This window comes from Ornithodoros turicata, chromosome 2, assembly GCF_037126465.1.
Source record: "Ornithodoros turicata isolate Travis chromosome 2, ASM3712646v1, whole genome shotgun sequence".
Taxonomy (NCBI): domain Eukaryota; kingdom Metazoa; phylum Arthropoda; class Arachnida; order Ixodida; family Argasidae; genus Ornithodoros; species Ornithodoros turicata.
Genome location: NC_088202.1, coordinates 101949341 through 101977263, shown reverse-complemented (window position 1 = coordinate 101977263; position 27923 = coordinate 101949341). Strand labels below are relative to the sequence as shown.

Sequence of the window (27923 nt, the reverse complement as noted above, 5' to 3'; positions counted from 1 at the left end):
GCATACATACATACATGCATACATACATACATACATACATACATACAGCTTTCTCCATTTTGACACTCTTAATGCTAACGGATTAGAAAACAAAGGGCACCGCTTCGAGGACACCTGATTGTCTCAACTCACTCACAACCTGTCCATTGGCAATTTGGCTCTCAAGTCACGAAAAAAAGTTATGAACGATGAAAGTCACTGAAAAGGTTAGCCAGCTGTAGGACTCGAACCCACATCTTCTGGATTACCGGTCCAGGGCTCTATCAATTAAGCTAAGCTAACACGCCTTCTCAGCGACTTCCAAGGGTGCGTCATCAGTTCGTCGTCTCCGAACATCAGTTCTCTCTTGTTCAAAAAGTTAGTTTTTATTTTAATTAATCAGCTAGTTAGCACAAACAAAATATAGTGGCTATATCAGCTTCGGCGAATCTTAACAACGTGTACTTGGTTTCATCGACCAAGATAGCTTTGTTTTATTTTTATTTTTTAGACCCTTACACCCTGTAGACCCCCACCCTGTATGTGGGGTGGGGAATATATATTTATTAACCAGGCAAAGAGCCGACTTGCTATTCCACAAAAAAAGAAAAAACGGAAAAAGAAGAAAAAAACGGAAAAGAAGAAAAAGAAAGCGAAGGCAAGACAGGAAAATGGAAGAAAGAAAGAAGAAACGAGACACTATAACAGCGTCACATGCAGTTCATGATTCCTGAGCAGAGGTGAGCAAATGGGCAGGTGGGCAATTTGTTGAATGTGATGTGTCAATATTGTATTTGAAAGTGGACCATGTGCTACACGTGTTCATTACTCGAAAGAAATAGACTTGCAACACCTGGAGATTTGAGATGAGATAAATCACGGAGTGCTTATTTTAGACAACCGTGTCCCCTACAGTACAATCAGTAAAAGTTGGACGTATGGTACTTGGGCAGAGAAGTTGCACAAAGCGAGCAATTGTGAGCTGTTTCTGTTTTTCGCACTGGCAAAACAGGAATGGCTTTCATCGAGTATCTCTCAAACGAGAATGATAATGGAGCAGCGGAGGTCGTTTTCGGGATGATGTGCAGCTATACATCAAATTTACTTGTACATTTTGCATTTTTGTCTGTTATGACTTTACATTATCGATCAGTATTATTTAAATAGCAGACGTATTCATTTATAGCCGGAATTCGGGGACATTTTCTTCAAGAGCCTTGTTTTGAAGCCATCAGGTAGGTGAGCTGTACAGATTACTGGTGACTTTTGTGCTGTTTTATTAATTAAATTATTTTATGAAGACACAAACCTCTTGTGTGTTTTTGCCGAATTTATTGCTGCACTAACAGCTCAATGGTTAAACTTGTGGGAATACAGGATATATGCCAGTATTTGCGCTTATTGCACTAAAAGCGCATGTTGTTGCCGCCATTTCTTACATCAGTCTCCGGTGAGGTCATTGGCTGTCATTTACTATCATTCCAAGTAATACGTGAAACACATATGCTTACAGACTGACTAGTGGCTTTGTTGAAATCCAAACACACAAAGCGCACGAACTAAATTGGCTCGTTCATGTATCTGACACATCATGCATGTGACTGTATTCAAATCTAAACTAAATTCATAAGCTATATTCACTTGTTCGTGGATCTGATGTGACACGTCTATCATGTATCTGACTCAACTGAAAGTCTGAAACTAACGGGCTTACAGCGGACACATTTTAGTGTAGACAGCCTGTGCTCACAGTACAAGAGCATTTCTGCTACCTTGGTATTAGAAAAAGCTGGCTCTACATGCCCTTTTCAGCGATCGGGTAAGTCAAAATAGCCTCTCCACATCTCCCCAACCTCCCTCTCAAAAATTTTTCCTCGACTCATCTCACCTCAATGTTCTTGTAAAAAAAATTCCCTCACCTCACCTCACCTGAACGTCCTTGTCGAAAAATTTTCCTCACTTCACCTCAACCTCCTTCTCAAAAACTTTTCTCACCTGAACCTCCCTCTCCAAACATTTTCCTCACCTCACCTCACTCTCTCTTTTTGGAAATTGTTCCTCACCTCACCTCAATGTGCGTGAGGTAAGGGAGATGTGAGGGTGAGGGCTCCCTCACCCTCTTCTGCTCTCGCGAGGATGCCCTACTCTGGTCCTGAGGCTCTGAGGAAACTGAGGAGGGCGGCTGTGCCAGCCCACAGGTTGGGGTGCTGGACGGGGCCAAGGAGAGCGGCCAAAGAAAAGTCGTTACAGCCAAGCTGGAGCAGACGGCAACGGGGGGATTCCTACGAGGAAGGCGGGTGCCGCATATGTGAGGATTCAATAGGGATGTACCGCGTGATGGAACCGGTCAGGGCTGTGCGTAGGGAAGACAGAATAGCCACGTGTTGAACCTGGAAAAAAGAAAGAAACATGTGTATCAACCAGAGCGCACACTTTTGCAGTAAGAGACATGTTCCTCTCACACAGGAAGGATGTATCAGGTTCTACATGGCTACATTTCATGTAACTCCCTCCAAAAAGAAGAAAAGAAAAAAAAAGACAGAGTGCACGAAGGGTAAAGAGTACTTTGCGCTTTGTATACGTTTCCCACGTATCGGACAGCTAATTTTTCCTCGGGTCACGCGCATGTACTTTGTGCACCTACACGGTACTTTCACGTTTCCACTGAATCACATGTTGCAACAAGTGCGGTCAAGTCCAACCTGTCCAACCGAACAAATGGCTCGTCTATCACGTCTGCCACCAAGCTTGCTGCATACGTGCAAATACAGAGGACCAGAAACGAAGTTTAGTTGTAGAACTTGGTCAATTACAATATTATGGTGGGCGACGAATTTGTGTCTGTGTACCGACAGATGGCACAGCCCGAACACCCGCTCTATGACAGAACTCCTTCAAGCTCACAGCTTTTGGTACATCGCATGCCTTTTTTTCACACAGACATGCAAAGAAGACATCAAGTATTATGCTACGATTGGATATTGATGTTCTGAGGCTGGAACACAGAAGAACCTAACCTTTTCTGTGACTTCCTCCTTCGATTCTGCTACGTTGCACTACATTACGCTACGTTGTGTTAATTACACTACGTTCCCAAACAAGCGATGTTGATGCGCGACAGACTTGTACAAGATATTCACGACACGTACTTAAGTTACTGAGTGCCAGATCAAAACAGTAACTGAGTAGAGACTAAATACCCAACCATAGAGGCTTACGCTACGCATACATACGTATACGCTATACGCTACGCATACTACGCTTCCGCTACGCATAGGCTATATTAAGGCGCATATTAAGTATATATATATATAAGTAAATACTCATGGAACGATGCGACAGCACCAGAGGACACGTGTTTCGCCGTGTTTGCGGCTCGTCAGCTCTGGGTAGCTGCGCATCATTCCCCCATTATATATATAAGTATATATAAGTAAGTATATAATTACAATTTGATCGTGCACTCCCAGCCGAATACAGCTGTTTCGTCCTACTTGGGACTTGTCAGCCCGGCGTAGGGAAGTGACACGACCTTGGGTCGGCACTAACAGGCGCTAATAAGCGGCACTAATAAGCTCGACGTGCAGCCATAGAGCATTAGCAATTTTTCATTTGTATATATACTTGCTGGCTTGCACTGCGGCCTCCACGGGTGGCGCTGTCAGCGTGGAACATTGACGTCTCGCCGAGACGCCAATGTTAGTGCCGACCTAAGATCGTGTCACTTCCCTACGCCGGGCTGACGAGTCCCAAGTAGGACAAAACAGCTGTACTCGGCTGGGAGTGCACGATCAAATTGTAAACATATGTACAGCATGCAGCGACAGAGCTTCGGCTATTTTTCCTTTGTATCTGTACTTGCTGGCTTGCACTGCGGCCTCCACAGGTGGCGCCGTCACCGTGGTACATTGACGTCTCGCCGAGACGCACTGTTCGCGCCGACCCAAGATCGTGTCATTTCCCTGCGCCGGGCTGAATAGCTCCAAGTAGAGCGAAACAGCTGTCCTCGGCTGGGAGTGCACGATCAAATTGTAAACATACTTATTTATTTATTTTGATACCCTCAGGGCATATGCGTTCCAGAGGGGAGTGGGTGACATACAGAATATGCTTTACAAAACTACAAACATGCACAATAGTATATAACTACTAAATTGAAACATAGAGGTCGTTCAAAACATAAGATGATTACAAAGAGCTCGTTTAAATAAATCAGTTGAAGAGATTGATGTCAAGTTTCCGGGAAGGTGGTTCTAGTCGAGAGATGTGCGTGGAAAGAACGAATCACCCAGTGCTTCGGTGGAACAAAAAATGACTCCTACTTTTTGACGATGAGAGGCACGATGAGAGATGTAAGCAAGCGGGATTACAAAACATTCTTTCGGGTAATGATTATGATAATATATTTTGTGGAAAAGGCACAAGCGTGAGATTTTACGGCGTACTACGAGGTCAGGTAACTGAAAGCTAGCTTTCATAGACGATACACTGACTGTTCGCTGGTAATTTCCGAAAATAAACCGAACTGCTCTGCGCTGAACTGACTCGAGAGCATCGATAAGCACACTGTGACCCGGGTCCCAGACTGAAGCCGCATACTCTAGCTTCGGACGAACAATAGACTTATAAAGCGTTAGTTGAAGATCTTGAGGTGCGAGATGGAAGTTACGTCTGTAAAGCCCAGTGTGCGGGTTTCATTGCTCACTACGTGGTTTATATGAGTTTTCCAAGACAGGTTAGAAGTAATGTGAACTCCAAGATATTTGTAAGGTGTAACTTGCTCTAAAATAATGTCATCTAGTGAGTAGCGTGAATTTAGGTTGTCCTGGCGATTACGCGAAATCCTCATATGTTTACACTTGCTAATGTTCAGCTCCATTTTCCACCTCGCACACCATTGCACTATACTCTTCAGGTCGGACTGAAGGAGATCGATGTCAGAATCACATGAAATTTTTCTATAAACTACGCAATCATCGGCAAATAGTCGTATACTGGAGGAAAAGGCACATTTGTGGTAAGTCGTTAATATATATATTAGGAAGAGCAAAGGACCGATAACGGAACCCTGCGGTACACCTGACAGTACAGAAGTTGAGTTAGAATCGATGCCGTTAGCCGTTACGTATTGCACGCGGTTGTGTAAGAAGTAGCGAAGCCAAGTTAGAATATTGGTGTCAACGTTCAGCGCGCTAAGTTTATGCACGGGGAGTTGGTGTGACACTTTGTCAAATGCTTTGGAGAAGTCCAAGAATATGCAGTCGGTCAGGGACCCGTCGTCAAGGGCCGAGTTCAGGTCGTGCACAAAGGAAACAAACTGCGTTTCACAAGAGAAAGACTTCCTGAAACCATGCTGGCAATTACTAAAAAATGAATTATTCTCAAGAAAGCGGACTAAATGTGTGTATAGGATGTGTTCCAAAATCTTACATGGAACGCTGGTTAGTGAAATGTGTCGGTAGTTGTATGGAGAGCCTTTATCACCAGTTTTGTGAAGTTGTACCACCATCCCGACTTTCCACTCACCAGGTACAATATCCAATATCATGGACAAAAAATAATGGAAGCATAACAGCATGTACTTTTTAAGAACTTTGACGTAACACAATCAGTACCACAACTTGACGATAATTTTAACGACTTAATAATATTTTCCACTCCACAAGCTTCAATTACAATAGGATCCATTGGGATATAATTATAACTTGGAAACTCAGGAGGACTAGTTAAAGCAGGATGCGAGAACGAACTGATAAACACGTCATTGAGCATGTTACCCACATTGCGAATCGGATATTCTCTTTCCAGACGTATTACATAATACTATCGACGTTTCCTGTCGCCTGTCATGATTAACAAGGTTCCAGAATTGCTTTGGGTTGGTTCTCAACATATCAGGGAGTAAAACGGGAAAGAAATGGCATTTAGCCTCCTTTACAGAATTTTTATACTGGGAAGCAACCGTATAGTACCTCTCCCATCTCGGGGCGCTCTGCGAAAACTTGGCAGCACGAAAAAGCCGCTTCTTTTTGTTGCACATTCTTCGCAATGTTTGTTCTGCTGTACCATGAAGAGTGCGACTTACTGGTAATTTTTACACGGGGTATATACCTGCTAACAAGGTCAGAAACTTTGTTTTTAAATAAAGCCCAGTTGCATTCTACTGAACGATGAGAAAAATCGCACACAAATGTGTTAAGAAATGAACTCAATTCATTGTTAATTGTTGAAAAATCGGCACTCTTATAATTCCTAATGTATTTAACCTTTTCCTCTGATTTCCGCTCGGGTAAACTAACGAAAAAATGTGTGATCAGATGGTCACTTGGCCCTTGTAGCAATGACACATGCTCGATAAGCTCAGGTGTAGTAGTGAGCAGTAGATCAAGAATGTTGGCATTTAAGCCAGTTATCCTCGTAGGTTTGTCTACCAACTGGTGAAGATTAAAATCGTTACACATGCTAATAAATGCGTCACATTCTCGAGTTGCTACAATATTTTCTTCTTAGGCACAGTGCCACTTAATCTCGGGATAATTGAAATTTCCAAGTAGCAAAACAGGGTATCCGATCACAACAGCATTAAGAGAATCATGTAAGTTGTTAACAAAAGAAGGGCAAGAAGACGGCGGTCGATAACTAATCCCGAACAACAATTGCTTAAAGTCGTGAACTGCGCAAACCCACAACATTTCAAGATCAGTGGAAATATTAACAATTTCTGAAGAAATATGATCAGCCACAGCTATTAAAACACCGCCACCTGATCTCTGACCACGATTGGCACGATAAATCTTATATGATTTCTGACAATGAAAAAGTTCATAGTTAGACACTTTAGTCGAAAGCCATATTTTGGTTAAGAATACAACATCAGCGTCACAAGAATCCAAAAGAGAACATAACTCATCACGATGTTTCATAAGTGACCTTATATTAGTGTACACAACAGAAACATTTTGTTGTAGTGAGTATGACCGATTGAAAGAATGCTATGCACTGCGCCCTTCAGTGTTTACATCATTAGAGTTTGATAGCGATTCGAATGATGTTCGATAACTTTTTTCGTGTCGGGGGTCATACACGTACATCTTTCATTCAATCAATAACTTATCAAAACGAAGCTTGAATGAAGCACCCTGAGATCGAGCAAAGGACAAGCACCTTCGTGCAGTTCGAACTGTAAGCGAGTAGTGACCAGTGACCGAATACGGTGAATTACGTAATTTATGTCCCATAGACATAGCCTCCTCTTTCCTTTTGTACGACAGAAATTTGACTATTATAGGCCTACTCTTGTCTCCCCGATGTCTCCCTATACGATGGGCACGTTCAACCTCACTGGGCTCGATGCTTACTCCAAGCTTTTCATTGCAGAAAGCCAGAGCGTGCGCCTCCGACTGAGTCCATGTCTCATTTTGACTATCCCCGATGCTATGAATTACTAAATTGCATCTCCTCATTCTATTCTCAAGGTCATCAATCTGTCTCTTCATTGATTTCATGCACGCCCCGAGATTGGCTGAAAAGCCAGCAATTCGATGTACCTCATTTTCGATTTGCTTTACAGAGGATAAGTCAGTCTCGATCGCAGCAACCCTATCTGTTAGTTCTTGTATTCTTCCTTCTGTTTCCTGCAATTTGGACTTGATATGATTGACCTCAGTCAAGAGTTTATTTTGACCTGCCTCCAGCCGGGAAACGACCGTAAGTCTGTGAAGAAACTCATCGAGTTTCTCATTAATAGCGGCGTTTGTTCGCAGAGGGTCAGTTGAACTGGCCTGGGCGCTCTGACTGCGCAGGATCGGTCCGGGGTTTATCTCGATGTCTCCACCAAGCAGGAGCAACACAGCAGAATCGAACACATCACATATAGACAAAAGTAGCCGTGGGCGCGGTAGCACCAAAAGCAATACATTGTCACTTCTATGCATACATGTTGCTCTATAATATATGTTGCTGCCGACACGCCCACTGAAGCCGAAGACAGATGTTAAGGTATATGTAGTAGGCGCAGCACCCTAGACAACGGTTCCAGAGCATGATGAACCTGCTGATCCGGTCGTAGTCGAGATTATTCCTCGCAGCAATTCTGTCGACATCACATCGTGTAGATAACAGAGCGATGTTCCTTCCAAGCCGATAGCAGTATCTGATGCGTGCAGCAAAAGGATCTGAATAACGAAAATGAGGGGGTTACTCAAACGCATGTTGCTGCCGGAACGCCCACTCATGCACAGCGTGCAGCCACAGAGCTTCGGCTATTTTTCCTTTGTATATATATATATATAATAAATGAAGAAAAATAGCATACTATCTTTGGCTGCACGTTGAACATATGTTTATAAGTCTCAAACGTCGCCACACCAGCATTGTTCCTTTAATGGCGACGTTTGGGACTTATAAACATATATATATATGATAAGTCCCAAACCTCGCCACACCTGCATTGGACAGCTGTTTCGGCCTTATTGGGCCTTCATCAGCAATGACGGGAGGACATCACGTTCCACGTGACCTTCCGACGCCACTCGCTCAAACGTCGCCCACCTACGCATTGCTGATGAAGGCCCAATAAGGCCGAAACAGCTGTCCAATGCTGGTGTGGCGAGGTTTGGGACTTATAAACATATGTTCAACGTGCAGCCAAAGAGCGTATGCTATTTTTATTCATTTTATATATATATATATATACTCATGGAACGATGCGACAGCACCAGAGGACATGTGTTTCGCCGTGTTTGCGGCTCGTCAGCTCTGGGTAGCTGCGCATCGTTCGGATTTGGCAAACCAGGGGTCACTCAGCGAGTGAATACACCTGGGAGGGTGACTGAGCACTCCTCAATGCCACAGTGCAAGCCAGTGAATTATAAGGCAGGGAAAAAAGCCATTAAAGAAACAAGTAAATGATACTAGACGTGTTTGACATTCAAACTTACAGATTAACATGGCTTCTATGGCTGCACGCAGAGAAACAGATACTCATGGAACGATGCGACAGCACCAGAGGACACGTGTTTCGCCGTGTTTGCGGCTCGTCAGCTCTGGGTAGCTGCGCATCGTTCGGATTTGGCAAACCAGGGGTCACTCAGCGAGTGATTACACCTGGGAGGGTGACTGAGCACTCCTCAATGCCACAGTGCAAGCCAGTGAATTATAAGGCAGGGAAAAAAGCCATTAAAGAAACAAGTAAATGATACTAGACGTGTTTGAAATTCAAACTTAACATGGCTTCTATGGCTGCACGCAGAGAAACAGGTACTCATGGAACGATGCGACAGCACCAGAGGACACGTGTTTCGCCGTGTTTGCGGCTCGTCAGCTCTGGGTAGCTGCGCATCGTTCGGATTTGGCAAACCAGGGGTCACTCAGCGAGTGATCCCTGGTTTGCCAAATTTACTTGTTTCTTTAATGGCTTTTTCCCCAGTCTTATATATATATAATTGTCTTCTGCTCCAGTGTTTTCTCGCGAGTACATCTTCGAGAACAGAGTCGCTGGAAGCGGTGTCTTTATGCTATAGCCAGAGGTAGCCAGTCCTCGCGCTCGCGTCACTTTCCATCCCTCGCAGTGAAACTCGCTCATTTAGGAACGTAGCATTAGAAGAATAAACATGCGCGAATAGAACTTGAGATTGTGCTTGGTGCTCGTGTCAAAACTGCTTTGTCCATGACCAAATCCAGCCCACCAACGCTCTGCCCTCTTAAACTTTTTGGACACCGTAGGACTAACAGTCCTTACTGTGAGGCGACTTATTATTCAATTTCACCACATTACCGCAGGCCATGGGGTAGAGTATCACCCCTGGCGGTGAAGCTCCCGAACCATCATCATTAAAATAAAATAGTTGTTGTTTGGGTTTGAAACAGTACCGCAAAAGCGCTGACACACTCCATACACGAGTCGCAAAAGGTCCATTCAAGCGATGGTTCAGGAGAATCATCATGACTTGGCATGGAAACAAAACGGCAAAAAGTGCCTGTTGCTAAAACGCTCCACCATACAGCAGTATTTCTGAATAGACTCTCGGCAATCGGTGTGACTTTTCAGCACCACGTTGCCTTTTTGCAGATATGTCAACATTGTCATCACGTCGAACAACCAATATGTATCGAACGTAAGACCCACGTCACCTCGCCCACGTAGCTACGTCGCACGAGCGCGCCAACTGGGACAAAAACGTTTGCTTTAAATCCCAACGCTGAATAGAACATGAACGAGTTTGTATGAACGACAGAACGTGAAAGAACATGTACGGAGCACATCGACCGCAACATAGTGCAAAATTAGGGATACGGAAAAGTATTTATCAACTTGCGAACGACACGGGAGTGTAGATTAGCCATGCTTAACATTACTATCACGAAGGATTGATGTTAAAACCTTGTCCTCCTGACGCTAGTACGTTTCGCGGAAACCCTCCTCCTCCTCCTCTCTTTCTTTTTCCTCTGTTCTAATAAATATACCCCCACCTACCCTTGTTAACCAATATCTGCTACAGCAACAGCTGTGCCTTTTTTTCTTTTTGAAACAGTCTATTAATTGTTTTGTCAGGCTTAACCCCACTGGGCGAAACATGTCACGCACTGTACCACCTACCCTGCGCCAACTTCGTGTAAGAAACACAGTTCTAAGATATACCCATTGCAAAGAAAGCGAAAGAAGAAGCGAATGCATGCTTGGTGAAGCCCACGATGACAACGATCTGACACACTAAACATAACATTCCCAACGCACAGAGTCAACAGCCAGCTCCACAGTAGCTAAAAAAAGTCCCGCCACACACATTGCCCGCAAATGAACTCAACAACACAGAGTTGTGTCTCAACGTTTAACCAAATGTAACCAGCTTCGCCTACGTCTAACCAGCCCCAACCCATTCGAAGCAAAAGACCCATCGTCCCCCGCAGACTCGCTTTCCCTTTCTAACCTTCCTGTGCGGGGGCACCGTGTTTCCTCAAAGATAACTTTATCCCGTTCACCCGAGCAGACACAACAACAAGGCCTCATCGAAAAACTTTCTCCGAAGATACCACCTCGAAAGCAGACGAATTTAACGCCGACAACAATCAAGGCAAGGACGTAAACATGTCTAACCCATTCCCGTCAGGGCATTGGCCTCCTTTGCGTGATCGTTTTTTTTTCTTGTTTTTTGTTGCATGCTCCTCGCCGCCCTCTAGCGTAGGGGCCATTATCAATGTCATCCACTTGTTTTGACGGGAATCCTGTTTGTACCGTCTGCCGTCTCGCCCGAGTGCAACGTTCTTTCCGTCTGGCCCGTTCACACTTTTTCGTTTTTCCCGGCTTCCGCCAGACGACGGCGGGAGCGCATGCGGTGCAAGGCCACGTGCCCCTCTGACGTCTACGGAGAGGAGGGAGAGCGTACAGCGTCTCGTACACATTTTACACCGCGGCGTGGAGTGCCTGAAAGGACACGTGCAATATCGATAGCTGTAGGCCGCCACTTTCAAATCAAACTCCAATCATTGTTTGGGTGGTTTGAGTGCTGGTGGGTGTCTCAAAAGTATGTATTTGAAAATGTGTGCGAAGATTTAAGCCTTTATCTTTTGCGTGCTTGTTTTTCGTGCCTTTATGTTTTGCGTGCTTTTTGCGTGCTGCGGCTGTGAATTTTAAACTGTGAGTTTAGGTCACAAAGGGGTTCATAGAATTAAAGAATATACGGGGTGCGCTTTTATTCATCAGAGATTCCTTGGTAAACAGGAAACAACAAAACTATGATGTTAGCATTGATACAGTTTTCGTAGGTGAGTTATACGGCCAGACGGGCATTGTCTCACAGAGAGTATGGAACTACTAAAGGACTAAGATTAATCAATGAACTATTTAACTAGGGGATTTCGTGCGCAAGTGAGAAAATAAAATGGGAGACAATCCTCGTCGTAAGAGATTCGATGTTTCAAAAAATCCCGAAACGGGCACGTACGCTGTAATAATCGTCGAATATATCGCCAAATTTTCCTACGCAACTGAGCCGAAATCGAAGCGGTTCCATCTCAGAGGGCCACGTGCTTTGCAGCGATGGGGGATGATTGGAGTAGGTGCTGATCTGCTGGTCCGACCAACCGCTTTGCGACCCTGACAAGCCGACTGGGAGGTGACCTGGGTTTGAATTCGGGTCATGATGGCACGATCTCTCCTGCTATAGTCGTGACGTTGCCAGCCTTAGCATGGTCAACTACAGCAAGCACTTCCGTCACCACCAGACGAGCCGACGGTGACGAATATGATGTCCTTCCTGATCAGATAAAATTATGAAATAAAGCTGAACGAAGCACACTAAAATTGACTAAACTAAAACTAAAATGAACTATCGAACCGGAGCATATAAGTATATAGTAAATAGTAGACTGAAGAAGCATAGTTCTTATACCCTTATGGTGACCTGCAAGTTACAAGCGAGAGTAATGTTCGTGAAAACCATGCTCATATATCAGTTGTTCAAAGAGACGACGTACAATATTTTTTAATAAATGTTGTCTGTTGTGTGCTCGTATCCCTAAAGTCCTTAAAATAAATTTCAGAATATATGTACGTAGCGGTATTAAGTTTCGTCACCGCTCAAAACTTACCGAAACAGAAAATAGGAAAGCACCTTAAGGGAGGGGGGGGGGGCGGTACTGAAAGCCGAAACGGAAACAGAAACAAGTATGGGTCAGTAACGGGGGAGGTAACGGAAACTAAAAATATTCTCTTACCTTCCCAGGCGCTGTGCACGAATAACACCAACTGAATGTTGATTGCGGTCGTGTATTTTGTGTGTGTGTGTGTGTTTTGTGTCTGTGTATTGTTTGTGTCTGTGTAATTGTAATTGTAAGATGTATCTGTAATTAAGTAACTCAGGTATTATTTCCTACGCGTCAGCTCCTTGGTGTCGTTTTTCTTCTTTATTTATTTATTTTTTTTTCAAATACCCCGTTACATTTCCAAACCAGGAGTTGCATGAATTTTGTTGTTTCATATGCAGTCAGAATGGCCTTATAGACTAACTCCCACCGTTTCGTTCGGGCCCATTGGAAATACTATGTTTCTAACGTCGTAGACTATATGATTCGACGATACAAGTGCTAAAAGAGGTTTTTAAGAGTTACATTTACTCGGCTTTTTCTTTAAAGTGTAACTGTAAAGTAAATAAGTTACTTTACCGCACGTGCGTGCATGTGTGTGTGTCATCTTCTACATCGCCATCCCGCTCATGTATTTACCGACATGCCCTAAGGTGTGGTACAATTCCTGCGGTGAAACAGCTCATCCCATCGTCATGCATGTAGCTGCTGCTCCTCTTAATACTAAGTCGCAGACCAAGTTATAATTCCATAACTTAACACTCGTGAGAGCTTACGGAGCTTTATGTCACTGCTCCGAAAAGGAACACGTCTGATAATGTGAATCACCTTGGCCTTCGGCATCATGCTCGGCTTTGTTGGAAGCAGATTGTCTAACCGAACTGGAAACTGAACCGAAACCCGAATAGAACCGTTACCGCAGTCCCCATTTTGGAGCCGAGCCAACTGAAGAAATTGCGGTTACCGGTTCAAATAACGGTTCAGAAATACCATTTCTACCCTTAGAGGTTCAGATATACTGAAAGTTTCTAACTGGGGTCCTTCGACCTGTCACATTTTCCAATATTACTGAGAGATACCTTTTACGGCTCATTTATAATTATGGTGCCTGTGATGCACAGTACCACAGTCCCAGCAAGGCGAATGAGCTTGGAACGAACATATTCCGGACTCGAATACAGTATGTCTCCGATCTCACTCGACGATCTGTAGAAGATGTTATTTGCTTCGTTCGTTTTAAAGCCGTCATGATGCGGGCTTCAATAGAAATGCTGTCTCATTGATAAGTTTTATTTTGTATGTTACCTAGTTACTTATAATTTGAAAAAAACCCATCTATGCCCTGTTAGTGTGGAGTCAGGTCTGCTTCTTTATAGGGGGGGGGGGGGGGCAGGGGGATGATATTGGAGGGAAAGGTGCGGTCAGCCTGCTCGGGGGTGGCGGCTCGGTGCACCCAGAGAGGGGGAAGAGGGAAGGGTCAACGAGGGAGGAGAGAGATGATGGTGGCACAAGTGAGGGAGGGTTGTGCTGTACGTCTCTATCTTGCTTGGGGCTCGGGTAGCCCATGAGAACGACACACCACAGATAACATGCGAGCATCCCTCAGTAGCCTTCCTTGGGATGCTCATGCATTACGGTAACTGCCAGGATGATTGGCGAAGTTACCCCAAACACCACCAAAAAATAAGTAATGATGATGTAGTGGGCTGTTTCGCCGCCGAGGCGGCACCAGGCGAAGTTACGCCATCTGTCTTCGACCTTCTTGTGTTAGCATGCGTTCCATTCTGTTCATAAAGGAACGGTGATAACAAGAATACGATGTATCGCTGTTGTTACTACACGTATTGCTATGCTACAAGTTTTAATTTATTATTTATTTTTGGTTTCTACCTACAGTTTCAACAATGAACCCTACAATTGGCTGTGATTGCAGGAATGACCTCTGTACGCTCTTTGACTGCGCATTATCTGTTTGTTCTTTAGGTTTATTATATTTTTTATCTTTGACTAGCAAGCCGACCTTTGCCTGGCTGACCCTTTCTTTTTTCATTTAATATGTTTTCATCCCCCCCCTCCGTTTTCAACCGGCTCACCGTTTCGCGAACGAATTTGAACCGATACGAATGTCGTTCAGGAGCGGAAGCGGAGCCGACCCTTTCCGTCTGAACCCGGGCTTGAACCGAACCGATGAAATTTTCAGTTCGACACTCTAATTTGCAGTGCCAATCAGCGGTTCAGGAGAGATCAGGTTCCGCGTTCGCTTCCCACTTTCAGACTCTGACCAAGCTGCTGAGATTGATGCGTGATTAAAGTATTTTGAAAAGTCCATATGAGGTGTGGTGAAAGAAAGTCGCAAAATAACTCACCGAATCTGTGTAAGGTCCTTAGTCATGGGCTCCTATCGAGTCCATAGCTGGAAACTGGAGAATGCCAATCGCGCTGCAACAGGCTCGGCAAAGTCTTCACCAACAGCAATACAACAGCTTCCCGAGGCGCGCACCATGCACTCTTCGCTGACTCTATTTCAGTATCGATGTACTACAGCTTCGCCCACGCTTATCAGTATGGAGACGATACGCGGTTTACTTTCCTCTTGTTGTATATCGTGATCGATGAGGACGCCAGACAGCTACAGGGCCGATAAAAATCAATACGTTCAATACGTAGAACCACTGTTCATTCTACTGTGTGCAGATAAAATCATGCTTGAGAAACACCTTAACTGAGACTTGAAAGAGTTGTTCGAGCAAAAAGTATAGAAATTGGTCAGACGTTGTCCACTCTCTCGTTGAAGATCAGACAGCAGCCTGATAGGGCTGTTTGCATTTAACTTACGGTTTCTCTGGCTGTTTGCAACATTCCAGCAGACTTTCTTCTTGGTACCTTCCCTCTCAGTCTGGAACACCTCCTCGCAGCAACTTCCTCTGTCTCGCTTTCAATCCACCCCTTTCGTTCACCCGCCGCTTCCTTCGAGCGCAGCTCCGAGAGCTGCTTTACATCATCACGTGATAGCGACGCGCGCACCGGTCGCGCCTTTTTCTCTTTTTTTCAGCCCGAGCCGCCGTCGTGTGTGAATCGGCGCTGCACCCCACTTGTGAGCAAGTCGGCGGCCGGACGGAGCGCGTTGGGGACAATTCGAACGTGGCGGCTAGGGAAATGATCCTCATGGACGCGGGAGATGCCGGCAAAGTCCCCAGCAGCTCTGCCAAGGCGGCGACTGCCTCAGGCTCTCGAAGTCCCCAGTGCGCGCGTTGCAGAAACCACTATCGAAAAGTTGCCGTACGTGGACATAAGCGGTACTGCCCGTATAGGATCTGCGTATGTTCCAAGTGCAAGCTAATTGCCGAGAGGCAAGTTGTCATGGCACGTCAAGTAGCTCTGCGCCGTCAGCAGCAGCAAGATGAGGCCAGTGGAAGAGCTGTGCTCGAAGAAGTAGATCTAAAGACTCTGGCGGAGCAGCCACCGCCGCCGGACGTTGTAAGGCCCGGTCCGTCCCTCGCCACTTCGTCAAACTCCGCCTTCAAGTCAAAGGGTGGGTACTTTGGTGTTAAGCCGTTAGGCCGATTCCAGGTTACCTGGCGCACTTCTCTTGAAAGTGGAAAGCTGCTAACGGAGATCCTGACGTTGATCCGTTGGTCTGCTTCCTCTTCCCATTGTAGCACTGAATGTGGAGGATCATACGTACGATTCTATGTGTGTCACCACACCGATGCAATTTCGTATGCGAACATATTCAATGCGTGAAGATATTTCACGTATTCAATATATGGTCATACTGAATACGCCAAATAAGTTAGCTGTTATTGTGGCATTGCGGTATGTTAGTGCCCCACCGATGCTGACAGATCGCAATGATGCCAGATATGTACTATGTCATACTATATCAAACGCGCAGAAATCGAAATACCATACCTGTGTTACTGCACAGGTAGTAACAGCGTTTCCCCTGTGTTCTTTCCTCGAACAGAGGTGTGTCTCATTGTGCAAACACAGCCGGTAACATGTACTTGCTACTGTGAGTTCGTGGTTCCACACATTAGCGCGGCAACTGCATAGAAAGAGAACCCGGAAGTATAACCGCGCCTAGTTTGTGAGCATTAAGGGTGGACACTAGAATGGCGCGAGCATTTCTTCAAATGCTTACCAAAAAACTCGGTGCTAGTTAGATAGCATGTGACAAACGCTAGTCATCGCAAAACCTCTGGAGTATTTTCCAGCTCCTAGGACGATATTAGGACGGCAAGAGGAGCATCGATTAAACTGTCTGACCTTGACATTGGCCCACTATAGGCAACCATCTCGATGCTCCTCCCTTTTATGCTTCGCACTGTTCATGCGAAGTTAGTAACTTGTTCCTCGGCACGCTCAGAAAAGTCTGGCACAGTTGGAGAAGTTCCAAGTTTCGATGACGTAAGTGCTTATCCCTTCTGCTTTGCTTGTTTGAAGCTCAGACTGCCTCGATCCTTGCTGTGCCTCAAATTTGTTTTTCAAGGGCGTTGTGACATAGCGATCGTAATAGCCAATGAGTAAGAGTAATGAGTATATTTGCACGGTCTTGAAAATTTCAAAACAATGCCTCAATACGTGTTTTTGAACAAAAGAGTGTTGGGCTTTGTAGGTGATGAAAGGTTGGAGTGCGTCGTACCTGCCCAGCAGCTTCGAGATTTTTGCTTCTGTTTGCTGTGAATATCAAGGATTTTCAGTTTATAATTGGAGTCAGTGTGTTGTGCGACGCATGGTGCGCGATACTAGACAAAGTCTATAAATGCCTAAAAATGTATCAATGAAATAATAGTGTCATGCGGACATGTGTGTTTGTTGGCAGGGTAATGCAGAAAATTGCGCGACGCTGTGCGAGGTATGGAAATTTGAGAGCGGATCCTCGTTGGAGGCGGGTCGAATTGTCAAGCGTTTCGTTTTTATTCCTGTTCTGTCGACACGTAATTTTGTACAACTACAACTCGCGTAAGAACAGCTGCGGCTACAACATAGCTCACAACAGATACGCTGCTGGCTGGAAAAATTTGGTGGCTTAGTTAATTTCATAGTTTCATTCTTTCCAGCTTTGAGTGCTAGATTGATTTTAGGTAGACTGGGGATTCTTGCAATATGATAAAAGAGCGTAGAATGACGCACTCTCAAAACAGAACTTCACCGCATGGCACGAAGCTACCAACCCGAATGACATTGTTCTCTCTCATGATTTGTTAAAAACAGGAGGCGTACGTTTTTTTTTGTGGCAGTTATGCATTTTACGTCAATTGTCGCAAGGCGTGCGTCCCGCGTTTCACTCTGTAGTGTGAGATTACCCCCTCCCTCTCTCTCTCTCTCTTTCTTTTAAAAGTGTGGATATAGTTCATGGTGAGAAAGGAGTTGTTGTCGCTTACGATCAGTCTTTTGCTCCTGATGGAGAGCGTCGAATAGTATTGTCTCGTCTCATAATCAAGCTATCCCATCTTTGCGTCAGACCTATAGTTTCTTACACGGTCTACGCGGTCTTTTAAGATGGCGAAAGGAATCTCGACGTCACTGTGCAGGTTTCTTCTTCTTTTTTTTAGGTAAAAGTGAACGGATTCTGTCATAGTCCTTGTCTCCGTCGGCAGGGAAGTGGTGGGAAGTTCAGATTCCATTACTTGGTATATTGTCATCGGGTTACCTTGTTTACCACGATATGCTTGAAGGATATGTCAGCAGAGTTCAAGAAAGTTGAATGAATAAAGTCGGCCAAGGGGGCATGAGTTCCACCAAGCAACTGTCGCCTCCTAACGGCATGTGCTCGGTAAACGCATACCATTACCAGAGAAGTTCCCTCTTGTTCCTGTGGTGTAAAACGTGTCTTCACAATGGTTGGTTCACACATAAACGCAAGTATACCTATGCTCGCCGACGAGATTGCTAGTCATGGATTGTTATTTCTCGACTCCTGCAAACTTTGTACGTCTGTTTCTTGCAAGCGTTTCCCTTGCTGTACTCTGAGACACTATAGACCAACTAACGGACCAGGAACGTACTCAATCCTTACTGCAGTCTCTGCCTGACCTGTTGGAGTCTCCGCAGCCTCTGCCTGGTAGTTCACCTCAAGGTGAACCTATACATGATTTCATTTCGTCACTGCTGACTATATCAGTTTTATTTAGTGCAGTTACACGTTTCGTGTGTGGGAGTGGGAGGTCGAGCATGTGAAGAAGTATGCATGGTAATAAAACCGAGGGAGGCTGTTGGCAGCACCTCTATGGATAGGGCTGAATATTTCCAGGCTAAGATAGCCGAAAACGACACAACACGAAGTCTCGAAGACACTAAGAACATTTGCTTCGTTGGTACTAACGACGTTAATGAGACCTCAGTAGTGTCCAAGTAGCTGTGATAAAAAGAACAACGGAAAAGGTTTCCACTTTCACGGGTGTTAACGAACAGATATAGTCTTCGTTCCTGAAATAACTGACCATTGTGCTGAGATTATGGGAGTAGCCGAATTTGTCGTGTGACGAATTCAACCTCTGCCTAGTATTTTCAACATCAACACCAACACCATATATATAGTTGAAAAGAGGCACGCCCTTTCAGACGAACGTTTAATCTACGAGTGACACCTCGTGACGTACATAGACGTGAATACTACGTGAATACGAATAGAAATAAACATAGACGTGAATGTGATGTGCGTGATGGCTCCCACACACGGTCCTTCTTCTGATAATGACAAGTTGACCGTTGCATTTGTAGCAGACTGCGAACCCACACCTCGGACTACTGAACTACAGACTGCACCCACAGACTGCAGACCCACGTTTTCTCCCTCTAATCAGTAAAATCACTTGCTAGCCCGTTTTCTTACGTGTCCCTTGGACATTCGCACCGTATAAGCGCGAACCGTTCCCTCTTCACTTTGGTACTCGGCTTCAATTCCGGCTAGTAACCACAACAGCCTCGGATTTTTTTCTCTTGTACAATTACGACGTCACCCACATATAGATTGGTTGAGATATAAAAAGTATGGATCCATGTGAAACCCGACAAAGTCCGGTTTGGCTACTCCACCATTCGTGCATAGAAAAGAAAATAGAAAAACCAACCTCAAGATGACCCAGAGGCATTAAAAAAAGGACGAAGAAAAACCACAGAAAAACAAAAACAAAACAAAACAAGAAGGGTACAGCTGATGAATGAGTCCAGTAAATGAGATAAGAGTTCAAAGGAATATAGACTAAATAAACCAACGGCCCTCATCACTCTGCACAATGTACTCTGTCCTTACCCACAGATATCATTCACTCTCTACCTTAGTTAGACTGAGGGGCCGAAGGGAGCTGCATGAGGCAAACCTTTTGCCATCTTCGCCAGGCTTCCTGTAGCACGGTTGTGCGCTTCTGCCATGTGTCATGAATGGAGTCTGGATTTTCCTGATCTTTTTCGTGGGATTACAGTGACCAGTCTTCCTGTAATGAACACGGCTGGTGTTAGTGGCACAAGTTCTCGTAGGTCATCGTACATGCACCGGAAGTGGTCGATAGCTAATGGCGCGGCCTCTACTTCTGTCACAAGTGACGCTAAACTTCTTCATATTCCAATATTGGCCTGCGAATTTTCTTCTTATTGCCTGCTTCATAGATCTCATAAGCATTTCGTAAAATCCGCCCCTCCACCCACCCACTGCATGTGACATTGTTCTAGTGTCTCTTTTCTTTTTTCTTTCTTTCCTTCTTTTTCCACTTTTTCTTTTCCCTTTCTCCTTTTTTTTTTTTGGCACAGCAAGCCGGGACTTTGCGTGACTAACCTTTCCTTTCTTTTTTCTTAATAAACAGATACCCCCCGCCCCAACACCATGCACTTGTAGGAATAAACTTCCAACTGCCGCTGTTCGTTCCACGCCTGTCCACCACTTCATTATGTCGTACGTGTCACCGTACTATACCGAGCTGTGTTTTCCACCATTTGAAAATACACGCGAGCGTTGTATCACGTATCGTCTGAGACTTCAACCTGTACAGCTCTTATAAATGCACACGTGAGCATGACGACATAAACTTTCATCTTATTTTGGTGACAGTGCTTATCTCAACGTAAACTGGTCCTGCAAAGTTTGCTTCGGTCCCAGCGAAAGCATGACACTGCTGCACTCTGACATCAGAAAGGGGTGGTGTCTTGTTGTTGGTACTAGTTACAGCGGGGTTTAGTGAATCGTTTTCCCTCAAACGGTTCGCGAACGGTTTTGCCACGAACCAATCAGATGATTACGTTCAGAGTCACTTCCCCTTCTCATTGGCCATTCGCGGAACCGTTCGCGAACCGTTTGGGGAAAAAGGATTCACTAAAACTCGCTAATTGAATTTTCTGCCGACAGTGCACCTGTGGTACGCATTTTTTGCCACTCGTCTCCCTCAAAACAACAACAACAACTTTATTACAAGATGATGAATGGGGAGTTTCATCGCCAGGGGCGATACTCTACCCCATTGCTGGTGGTGATGCGGTGAATGAAATAATGAGCCCCTTCACAATAAGAATCGAAGCCCTATGGTATCCAGAAAGGTGAAGAGAGCTTTGAGGGCAGAGCGTTGGTGTGGGCTGGATGTGGCCAGGGACCAAGCAAATTTGTGAGAGAGAGAGGGGGGGGGGGCGAGAGTCTAGCTCGTTAAGGGATCCGGAGAGTACGGTTCGGGAAGATTGGTAGTGTGGGCAATGGAGAAGAACGTGACGTGCTCTAGATCTTCTACAGCGAATCCGATTATCAAGGGTGTCATCTACTCCTCCGTACGTCATTCTTAGCCTGCTCGCCGAGTAACACGACCCAGTGTGAGTTTCAGGGCATGATTATAGAGTGCTTCTCATCGAACGTTGGATACGACATCTGTAGTCTTCCTTCCACGTGTATGATATTCGCATTATTCTGTTTTCGTCCATAATTGGCTTGTACTTCCGCATAAAAGTGCTCAGTCTGCAGTGACTTTCTACTCTTCCGGGTATCATATTATTCAGGAAATGACGTGACCTGCACGTGGTTGTATGCAATCTCTTCCTCGAGTGAGTGGTAGACCGACACAAGCACTGTTGGGATTTAAAATTGTTACTGCCAACAGCTGCGTCTCACGCGTTGTGAATCTGATTCGCTTTTTTCCTTCTTCTTCTTCTTCTTACAGACCAGTAAACGCTTTGATGCAGTGCTCAGGCCGTGATCATTTTTATGACATACTTGACGCTTCGTCAACCTATCACTGGCAGTAATTGTCAGAGGAATGCCTCGTGTCAGCATGTCCGCCACGTTTTGTTTTCCAGGACATTGCTTTCATTGTAAGTTTTAAGTAACTGCGAGTTACATTTCAGACTGAAGAACTTCGTTATTAACTTAGTCAGATTTTTCACACGGTAACTTAACTGGTAACGAGTTCTTTTTGACGAGTAACTTGTCAATCTATGTGCAGCACTATCGTTGAGTCAGTAAAAAAGAAATATATATATATACGCTTGCTGGATATCAGGCAATGCCTCCAACAACATTTTAGACATCCTTACAGCAACAACTACGGCTTGTAGTTCGAGCCTTGGAGTAAAGTTTTATGGCAATCAAAGTATTACTTGTCGATTGTCCTTATTATTGAAAAATTCCACCACGGCAAATCTTGGTAAAAGGAAGCTTAGAGGCACCTTTCTTATTTTGAGTTCCCACTCCCATGTCTGTCTTTCGTTGTGCTCACACTTGTACGTATCTAGAGTAATGTATTTAAAATACTGTACTTTAAATACCGTTTTTGGTATTTTGGTATCTTAATCAGTATTGTTTCATTCATGTATTTGTACTCAATATACAATACATTTCTGTGGTATTTTCCAATCGATACTCTAATTACTTTTTTGGATCTCCTTGTCAACGTTTGTTTGTCTCGTCTCTTCATTCCCCTGCTTGCTGGGGGGGGGGGATTTTCAAAAATATTTCGTTTTGACCTCGACACTGTCCCTTCTATAAGCCTCCATGTATTGGTCTTGTGGCACCTCTAGTATTCAATGTCAACACAGGGTTTGCTTTATCTGTGCCGAGAGTCACTGAATAGCTTGCAAGCTATTCACTGACCCCATCTGTTCATTGGCACCGAGTTCTGGCCTTGGAGCGCGCTTTATTCTAGGGCACGCACTTCAACTTAGCAGACTGTGGTATCCCTTTATGATAATTGGGGGACCGGCGTTTGGTGACTTATGTCATAGAGGGGGACATGCCGGGTTGTCAAGCGACCACTGCTAACTCTCTCGTCATTTTTAAGATATAAACAAATCACTCCATACCACTTTCGTTGACAGTAAGGTGAAGCAACACACTATGGGGGATTTATACATGGGGCAAAAGTAGCCGTAGCTTGGCCACCTTTGGGGCTTGTAAACGCTATAGGGGACTGGGGGTCAGACCACAGAATGGACTCCACGAACGTGGCACGTTTCTTTCCCTGACCATAGCTGATGTCACGTTTTGAATATGTTTCGGAAAGTAAGAACAGTATTTTGATCGAGTTTGGTCGATTTTGATCGATCGAGGAAGAAGATACTTTCCGCCGGGAAGATATCCAACTCAAATTTGACGAAACACATTAAGGTATGTTAAGTTTCGTGCATGCAATTCTTCGCATTGACGAGTGTCCTTTAAGACTAAGGGAACACTCGTAAAAATGAGCTTCAGCGCATAGCACGCTCCTAGCCAACCATCAATCCGAGCGACAGCGTTTTCACCCCTGATTTGATGAAAACGGGTAGCGTACGCCATTTTTTGTGGCATTGTGCACTTCATAATTGCCACAAAAATGGCGTGCATCCCTTGTTTTCATCAAGTCAGGGGCGAGAACGCTGTCGCTCGGGTTGGTGTGGGTTGGTCGGGTTGTGTTGTGTTTGGGGAAGAGTGTACTCGGGTATCTTAATTGTATTTTAAATACTGTTTCAAGTATTCGCTACATTATCTTAATTACTTTCATTCCGGTGTATTTATACCTTATATTAATTACATTCTACCGTTGGTTTGTAATGTTTTATTTTAAATATTTTTTTAGTATCTTTTACATCTCTGCTTGTGCTGTTTATCAGTTTCTCGTCGCTTTCTCAGGCACGTACATATATGTTTTCATCCTGAGTCGTATCCCTACACTACGTCTGTTTCCCCATCTTCTACTGCACTTGTGTATTTCATATTTTTTCATACACATGCGTCCTATTGTCCAAATGGTGCCGTAGCGTATGCAGGGCGCAGGCCTGCAAGGAACAATTAACATTGAGTTTATTAAAATTTTGGTCCGTGTGTCGAGATGCACCTGGTACAGAAGTTGATGTTACGAACGCTATAACTGAAATGTAAACGCTACTTTGTAAAGTTTTTACTCGATTGAAATAAGTCCTATATAATGCCTTCTAAACGACAGGAGCATGCCAGTGACCTTTAGCAATGACCAGCCTCGCTGAGGAAGATGACAACGATGGCAATGGGGAACAATATTGCTGTTGAGGAAATTGGGTCATTTTCTATTGGGTAGGCGTACATGCTTCGTTAACTTGCTGGGAACATACGTCGCACTGCAGTCACAAGACAGCTTGACCTGCCTGTCCCTGTCTCCTTTCGGAGTACGTTGAAGAAGTCGAGAGACAGACGCTAAACATTTTTTCCATAGGCATAATGTGCCAGTCTCCACAGCAGTAAAACCAATTTTCCCTGTACTATGCTTATGTGATGTAAATAAATTTCTGATCCCAGTCAACACTCACACCTGGGTCATTCCACGCCAAATGATCCAAATATGCCGCTCGACCATTACCGATATCTTTCTTTCTTTCTTTTTCTTTTCTTCTTTCTTTTCTTTCTTTCCTTTTTTTTTTTTTGTCAACTGTGCGGGTAGAAGAGTGCGAGGGAACAGTAGTTTCGAAGATCTCTGTTCAGTATATTTTCTCGAGTATTTGAAGGTGCTCGAAAGGTTACGCGGGACGCAAGGACACAATTTTCATGTGTTTATAATTTTTTACCTCCTTCATTTTAGAATTCACCGGTAAAATAAACGCAATGCTGTATGGTGTCTGAGATGTACATAAAAACAGTTTCGTTTTTCTCTGAGCAGTACCTCCCGTGCTAGCGACACTTGAAAACGAAAGTGGCGGTCTAGATAAAAGTAGCAGCATTCTGTGATTCGATTATAGAATATGCTTCCACTATATGTTCCTAAGAAACTATAGAAAAGTACTATTTGGCTTGTGCGAGAAAACATTTTTTTTTTGAGACCGATGTTGGCACCTGAAGAATACCACAACCAATGCGTGGTATAAAGTATGAAACCCGTCCCAGGAAATGCCACACGTTATGGAACATTCATGCAATCAACCTCCAACGCTGGGATTTCTCGAATGTTCATTATTTCCTCGTCGCTTCTTTGTTCGGTTTTATTTTGTCAAAACTCTCTTCACACTGCAAGTATGCGACTAGTTTATGGCAAGTTTTCGCTTTGTAGAAAGGTAACAGCAGGACAGACGAGCGTAACAACAACAACAACAGAAAAATTAATTATGATGAATGGGGAAATTTGGCACACGAGGTGAGGCCCACTACCCCAAGGTACAATGGACATGATGAGATGTGTCCTGATGATGAGATGATGAACGACGCTGAATATTGGTCGATAGTAAGCAGAGTCAGTGAGACAACATCAACAGAACGCTAGGCAAAAACACAACACACAGCACACAGGTACGCAGGCATATCATAGGGTAGAGAGGAGACGAGCGTAAGGCGGAAACCATCTCACATATTCTTGGATATCTGCAACGTTTCGTTCCCAATAGAGTGAGTGAGTAAAAAGAATAAAAACATGGAGAAATTGGCGCCACCATCGTGGAAGCCGGCTGCTCCATACCACGTGGACCCTGAGCACATGAAAAGGAAATGCACAGGAAACGATCACGATGGAAATTGATGTTCTGAGGCTGGAACACAGAAGAAGGACAAACACACAAAGCCTCAAGTGCCTAAGAACAATGAACGAAGAAGGAAGCTAAATCCAGAGGATATGGGTTCGAGTCCTACAGCTGCCTAACGTTTTCGGTGACTTCCCTCCTTCTTCATTTACAGTAAAAAGTTGTTCGTCTCGGTGCAACTGTTGTCACAGAAATCGATTCGAAGTTGTGGAACTTCACTGTGCCAGGTACAGCAATGCCGTGTTTGTGCCTGTCAGTCAGAATCCTGCGTTCAAGAGCAACATCTTCATTCGAAACCTCAGGTCTCAATATTAAGACGTTCTCTAGCCCACATATGGAGGTCTCTTGGTGTGAGGATTTGACCCTCCACGAGGGTACATACGCGCGAGAGCGTCGCATGTTCTAATGACTTAAAAATCACATTTCGAAGGTTATAGAATTAAGCACGAACCAATTGATCGCAAAAATGTAAGGTACAACAACAACGACAACTACGTGAATGACGATGGGATGAGGTGATTCACCGCAGCAATTGCGGTAGCGTACTTCAGCGCATGTGTGTTAACATATGAGTGGGATGACGATGAAAAAGATGAGCACTTTCAAGTATTGAAGAAAATATACTGGGCGTCTCAGTTAAATCCTCAGGCTAAATAATTCGCGAACGGGTGCACCAATCGATAAACTTTCTGTTTTACAAGTATCAGTCCGATACGGCCTACAACTAGCGCACGGTGTCAATGAGTGGGAGCGCTCATTATTTAAATAAAAATTCAAATGAGAAAAAACATAACTTCTAAAGCAGGGCGCCGTCGGCATTAAAATGGGTTCTATCCCCTTTGGGACCTGGAGTGGACACCTTTTAGACAAAAATCTGCCACCGAAGCGGGTCATTTGTTGCAGTAATTAATTGGTTTCAGTTTACATGTTTTTCTCGCGGCTGGTAGCGGCGAACTGCAAAGGACGTAATTCATTGGTGGACATGAGAGTGAAAGAGCGTCCTTTTGCGCTTCACCGCGACCAGCCACGACAAAAATATGTAAACCGAAACCAATTAATTACTGCAACAAATGACCCACTTCGGTGGCAGATTTTTGTCTAAAAGGTGTCCACTGAAGGTCCCAAAAGTTGTAGCATCCATTTTACTGCCGACGGCGCCCTGCTTTAGTAGTTATGTTTTTTTTTTTCCACAAAACTCATTTGAATTTTTATTTAAATAATAAGCGGCTCCCACTGATTCACACGGCGCGCAGGTTGTAGGCGGTATCGGACAGATACTTGTAAAAAAGAAAGTTCCTCGATTTGTGCACCGGTTCGCGAATTATTTAGCCCGGGGATTTAACTATGACACCCTGCAGATTTGAACAGACACCTTCGAAACTACTCTTCCCTCGAAACCCTCTACCTGCGCATGTTTTAAAGAAATACTGGTTATAATCGAGCACTGTGTTTGGATCATTTGGTGTGGAATGACCCCAGTGTTAAAAGCACTTTTACAAACTAAAACCGTACAAAGGAGTAACCAAAAGAAAATTTTAGAAAGACCGGCTCTTGAAGTTGATTGCATGAATGTAACACAACTGTGTGCTTTGATTGATTGATTGATTGATTGAAAGAAAGAAAAAAATGGGGATTGTAGCCCTCATCACGAGGGCCGGCTACCCCAGATCACCTAAGGAAAGGAATTCCAGACACATCCACCATCACCCACTGGAGATGTCGCGAAGCGGCGACGAACGCCACAGACAGGTCATAGCCCATCTAACAGCTTGGTGTCCCTTAAAAACTGTGTAACGGCTCGCAAAGCTGGCAGTTGAGTGCTCATTGGCCATGGGCCCAGTACCTTCTGCACTCCGAAGGGTCGATTGTCAACCCGGCCTAACGCAGCTACAAGTCTGTCACGACACTCGGAGTATCTTGGGCACGTAACTATAATATGTTCGACGTCTTCGATTGAGCCACAGACTGGACAGTTAGGAGAGTCCGCCTTCCCAAGCCAGTACTGTGTGCTTTCCTCCTGCGCGTTTTAGTACTTTATGTCACGCATTGATTGTAGACTTAACTTTACGTGCCAATCACGGGCCCAGAACAAAATAGTACTCTTCTAGTTTCATAGGAGCCCATAGTGGAAACATTCTCCCATCCAATCACAAAACGTTGCTATTTTTATCTGGACCGCCACATTCCGAAAACCCGGTTCGAAAATTGCCAACATTGCGAAACTTTCGTTTTCAAGCGTCGCTAGCGCTAGAGATACTGCTCTAGACTATACTAGCTCTACTGCTAAAGAATTCTTTTTTTTTTTTTTGTTATGTACTCCTGGAACATCATACAGCTTGATACCGTGCTCATTTTACCGGTTCATTCTGAACTGATGGCGGTAAAAAGCTACAAACAAAGTGAAAATCGCTTCCTTTGCGCGTCCTATT

The 27923-nt window shown here is 44.5% G+C and overlaps 1 protein-coding gene and 1 long non-coding RNA gene across 3 annotated transcripts in view; one reads left to right on the top strand and one right to left on the bottom strand.

The window, feature by feature from the left end:
• Positions 1 to 441: 441 nt before the first annotated feature.
• LOC135385859 (uncharacterized) overlaps positions 442 to 27923 on the bottom strand; it is a 132220-nt gene continuing 104738 nt past the window's right edge. The window contains exons 2-3 of the long non-coding RNA XR_010420523.1: positions 19844 to 20000; positions 442 to 2369 (exon numbers count right to left, since the gene is read on the bottom strand). This is a non-coding gene — a long non-coding RNA (uncharacterized LOC135385859). The remainder of the gene's footprint in view (positions 2370 to 19843; positions 20001 to 27923) is intronic.
• The window catches only part of LOC135385858 (doublesex- and mab-3-related transcription factor 1-like), a 75320-nt gene continuing 62973 nt past the window's right edge, over positions 15577 to 27923 (top strand). Inside the window, exon 1 of one of the 2 annotated variants that reach the window (XM_064615431.1) lies at positions 15577 to 16093. In XM_064615431.1, coding sequence (XP_064471501.1) covers positions 15718 to 16093 — 376 coding nt within the window. In that variant the 5' untranslated portion in view covers positions 15577 to 15717. The remainder of the gene's footprint in view (positions 16094 to 27923) is intronic. The other variant, XM_064615430.1, reaches the window with a different exon arrangement.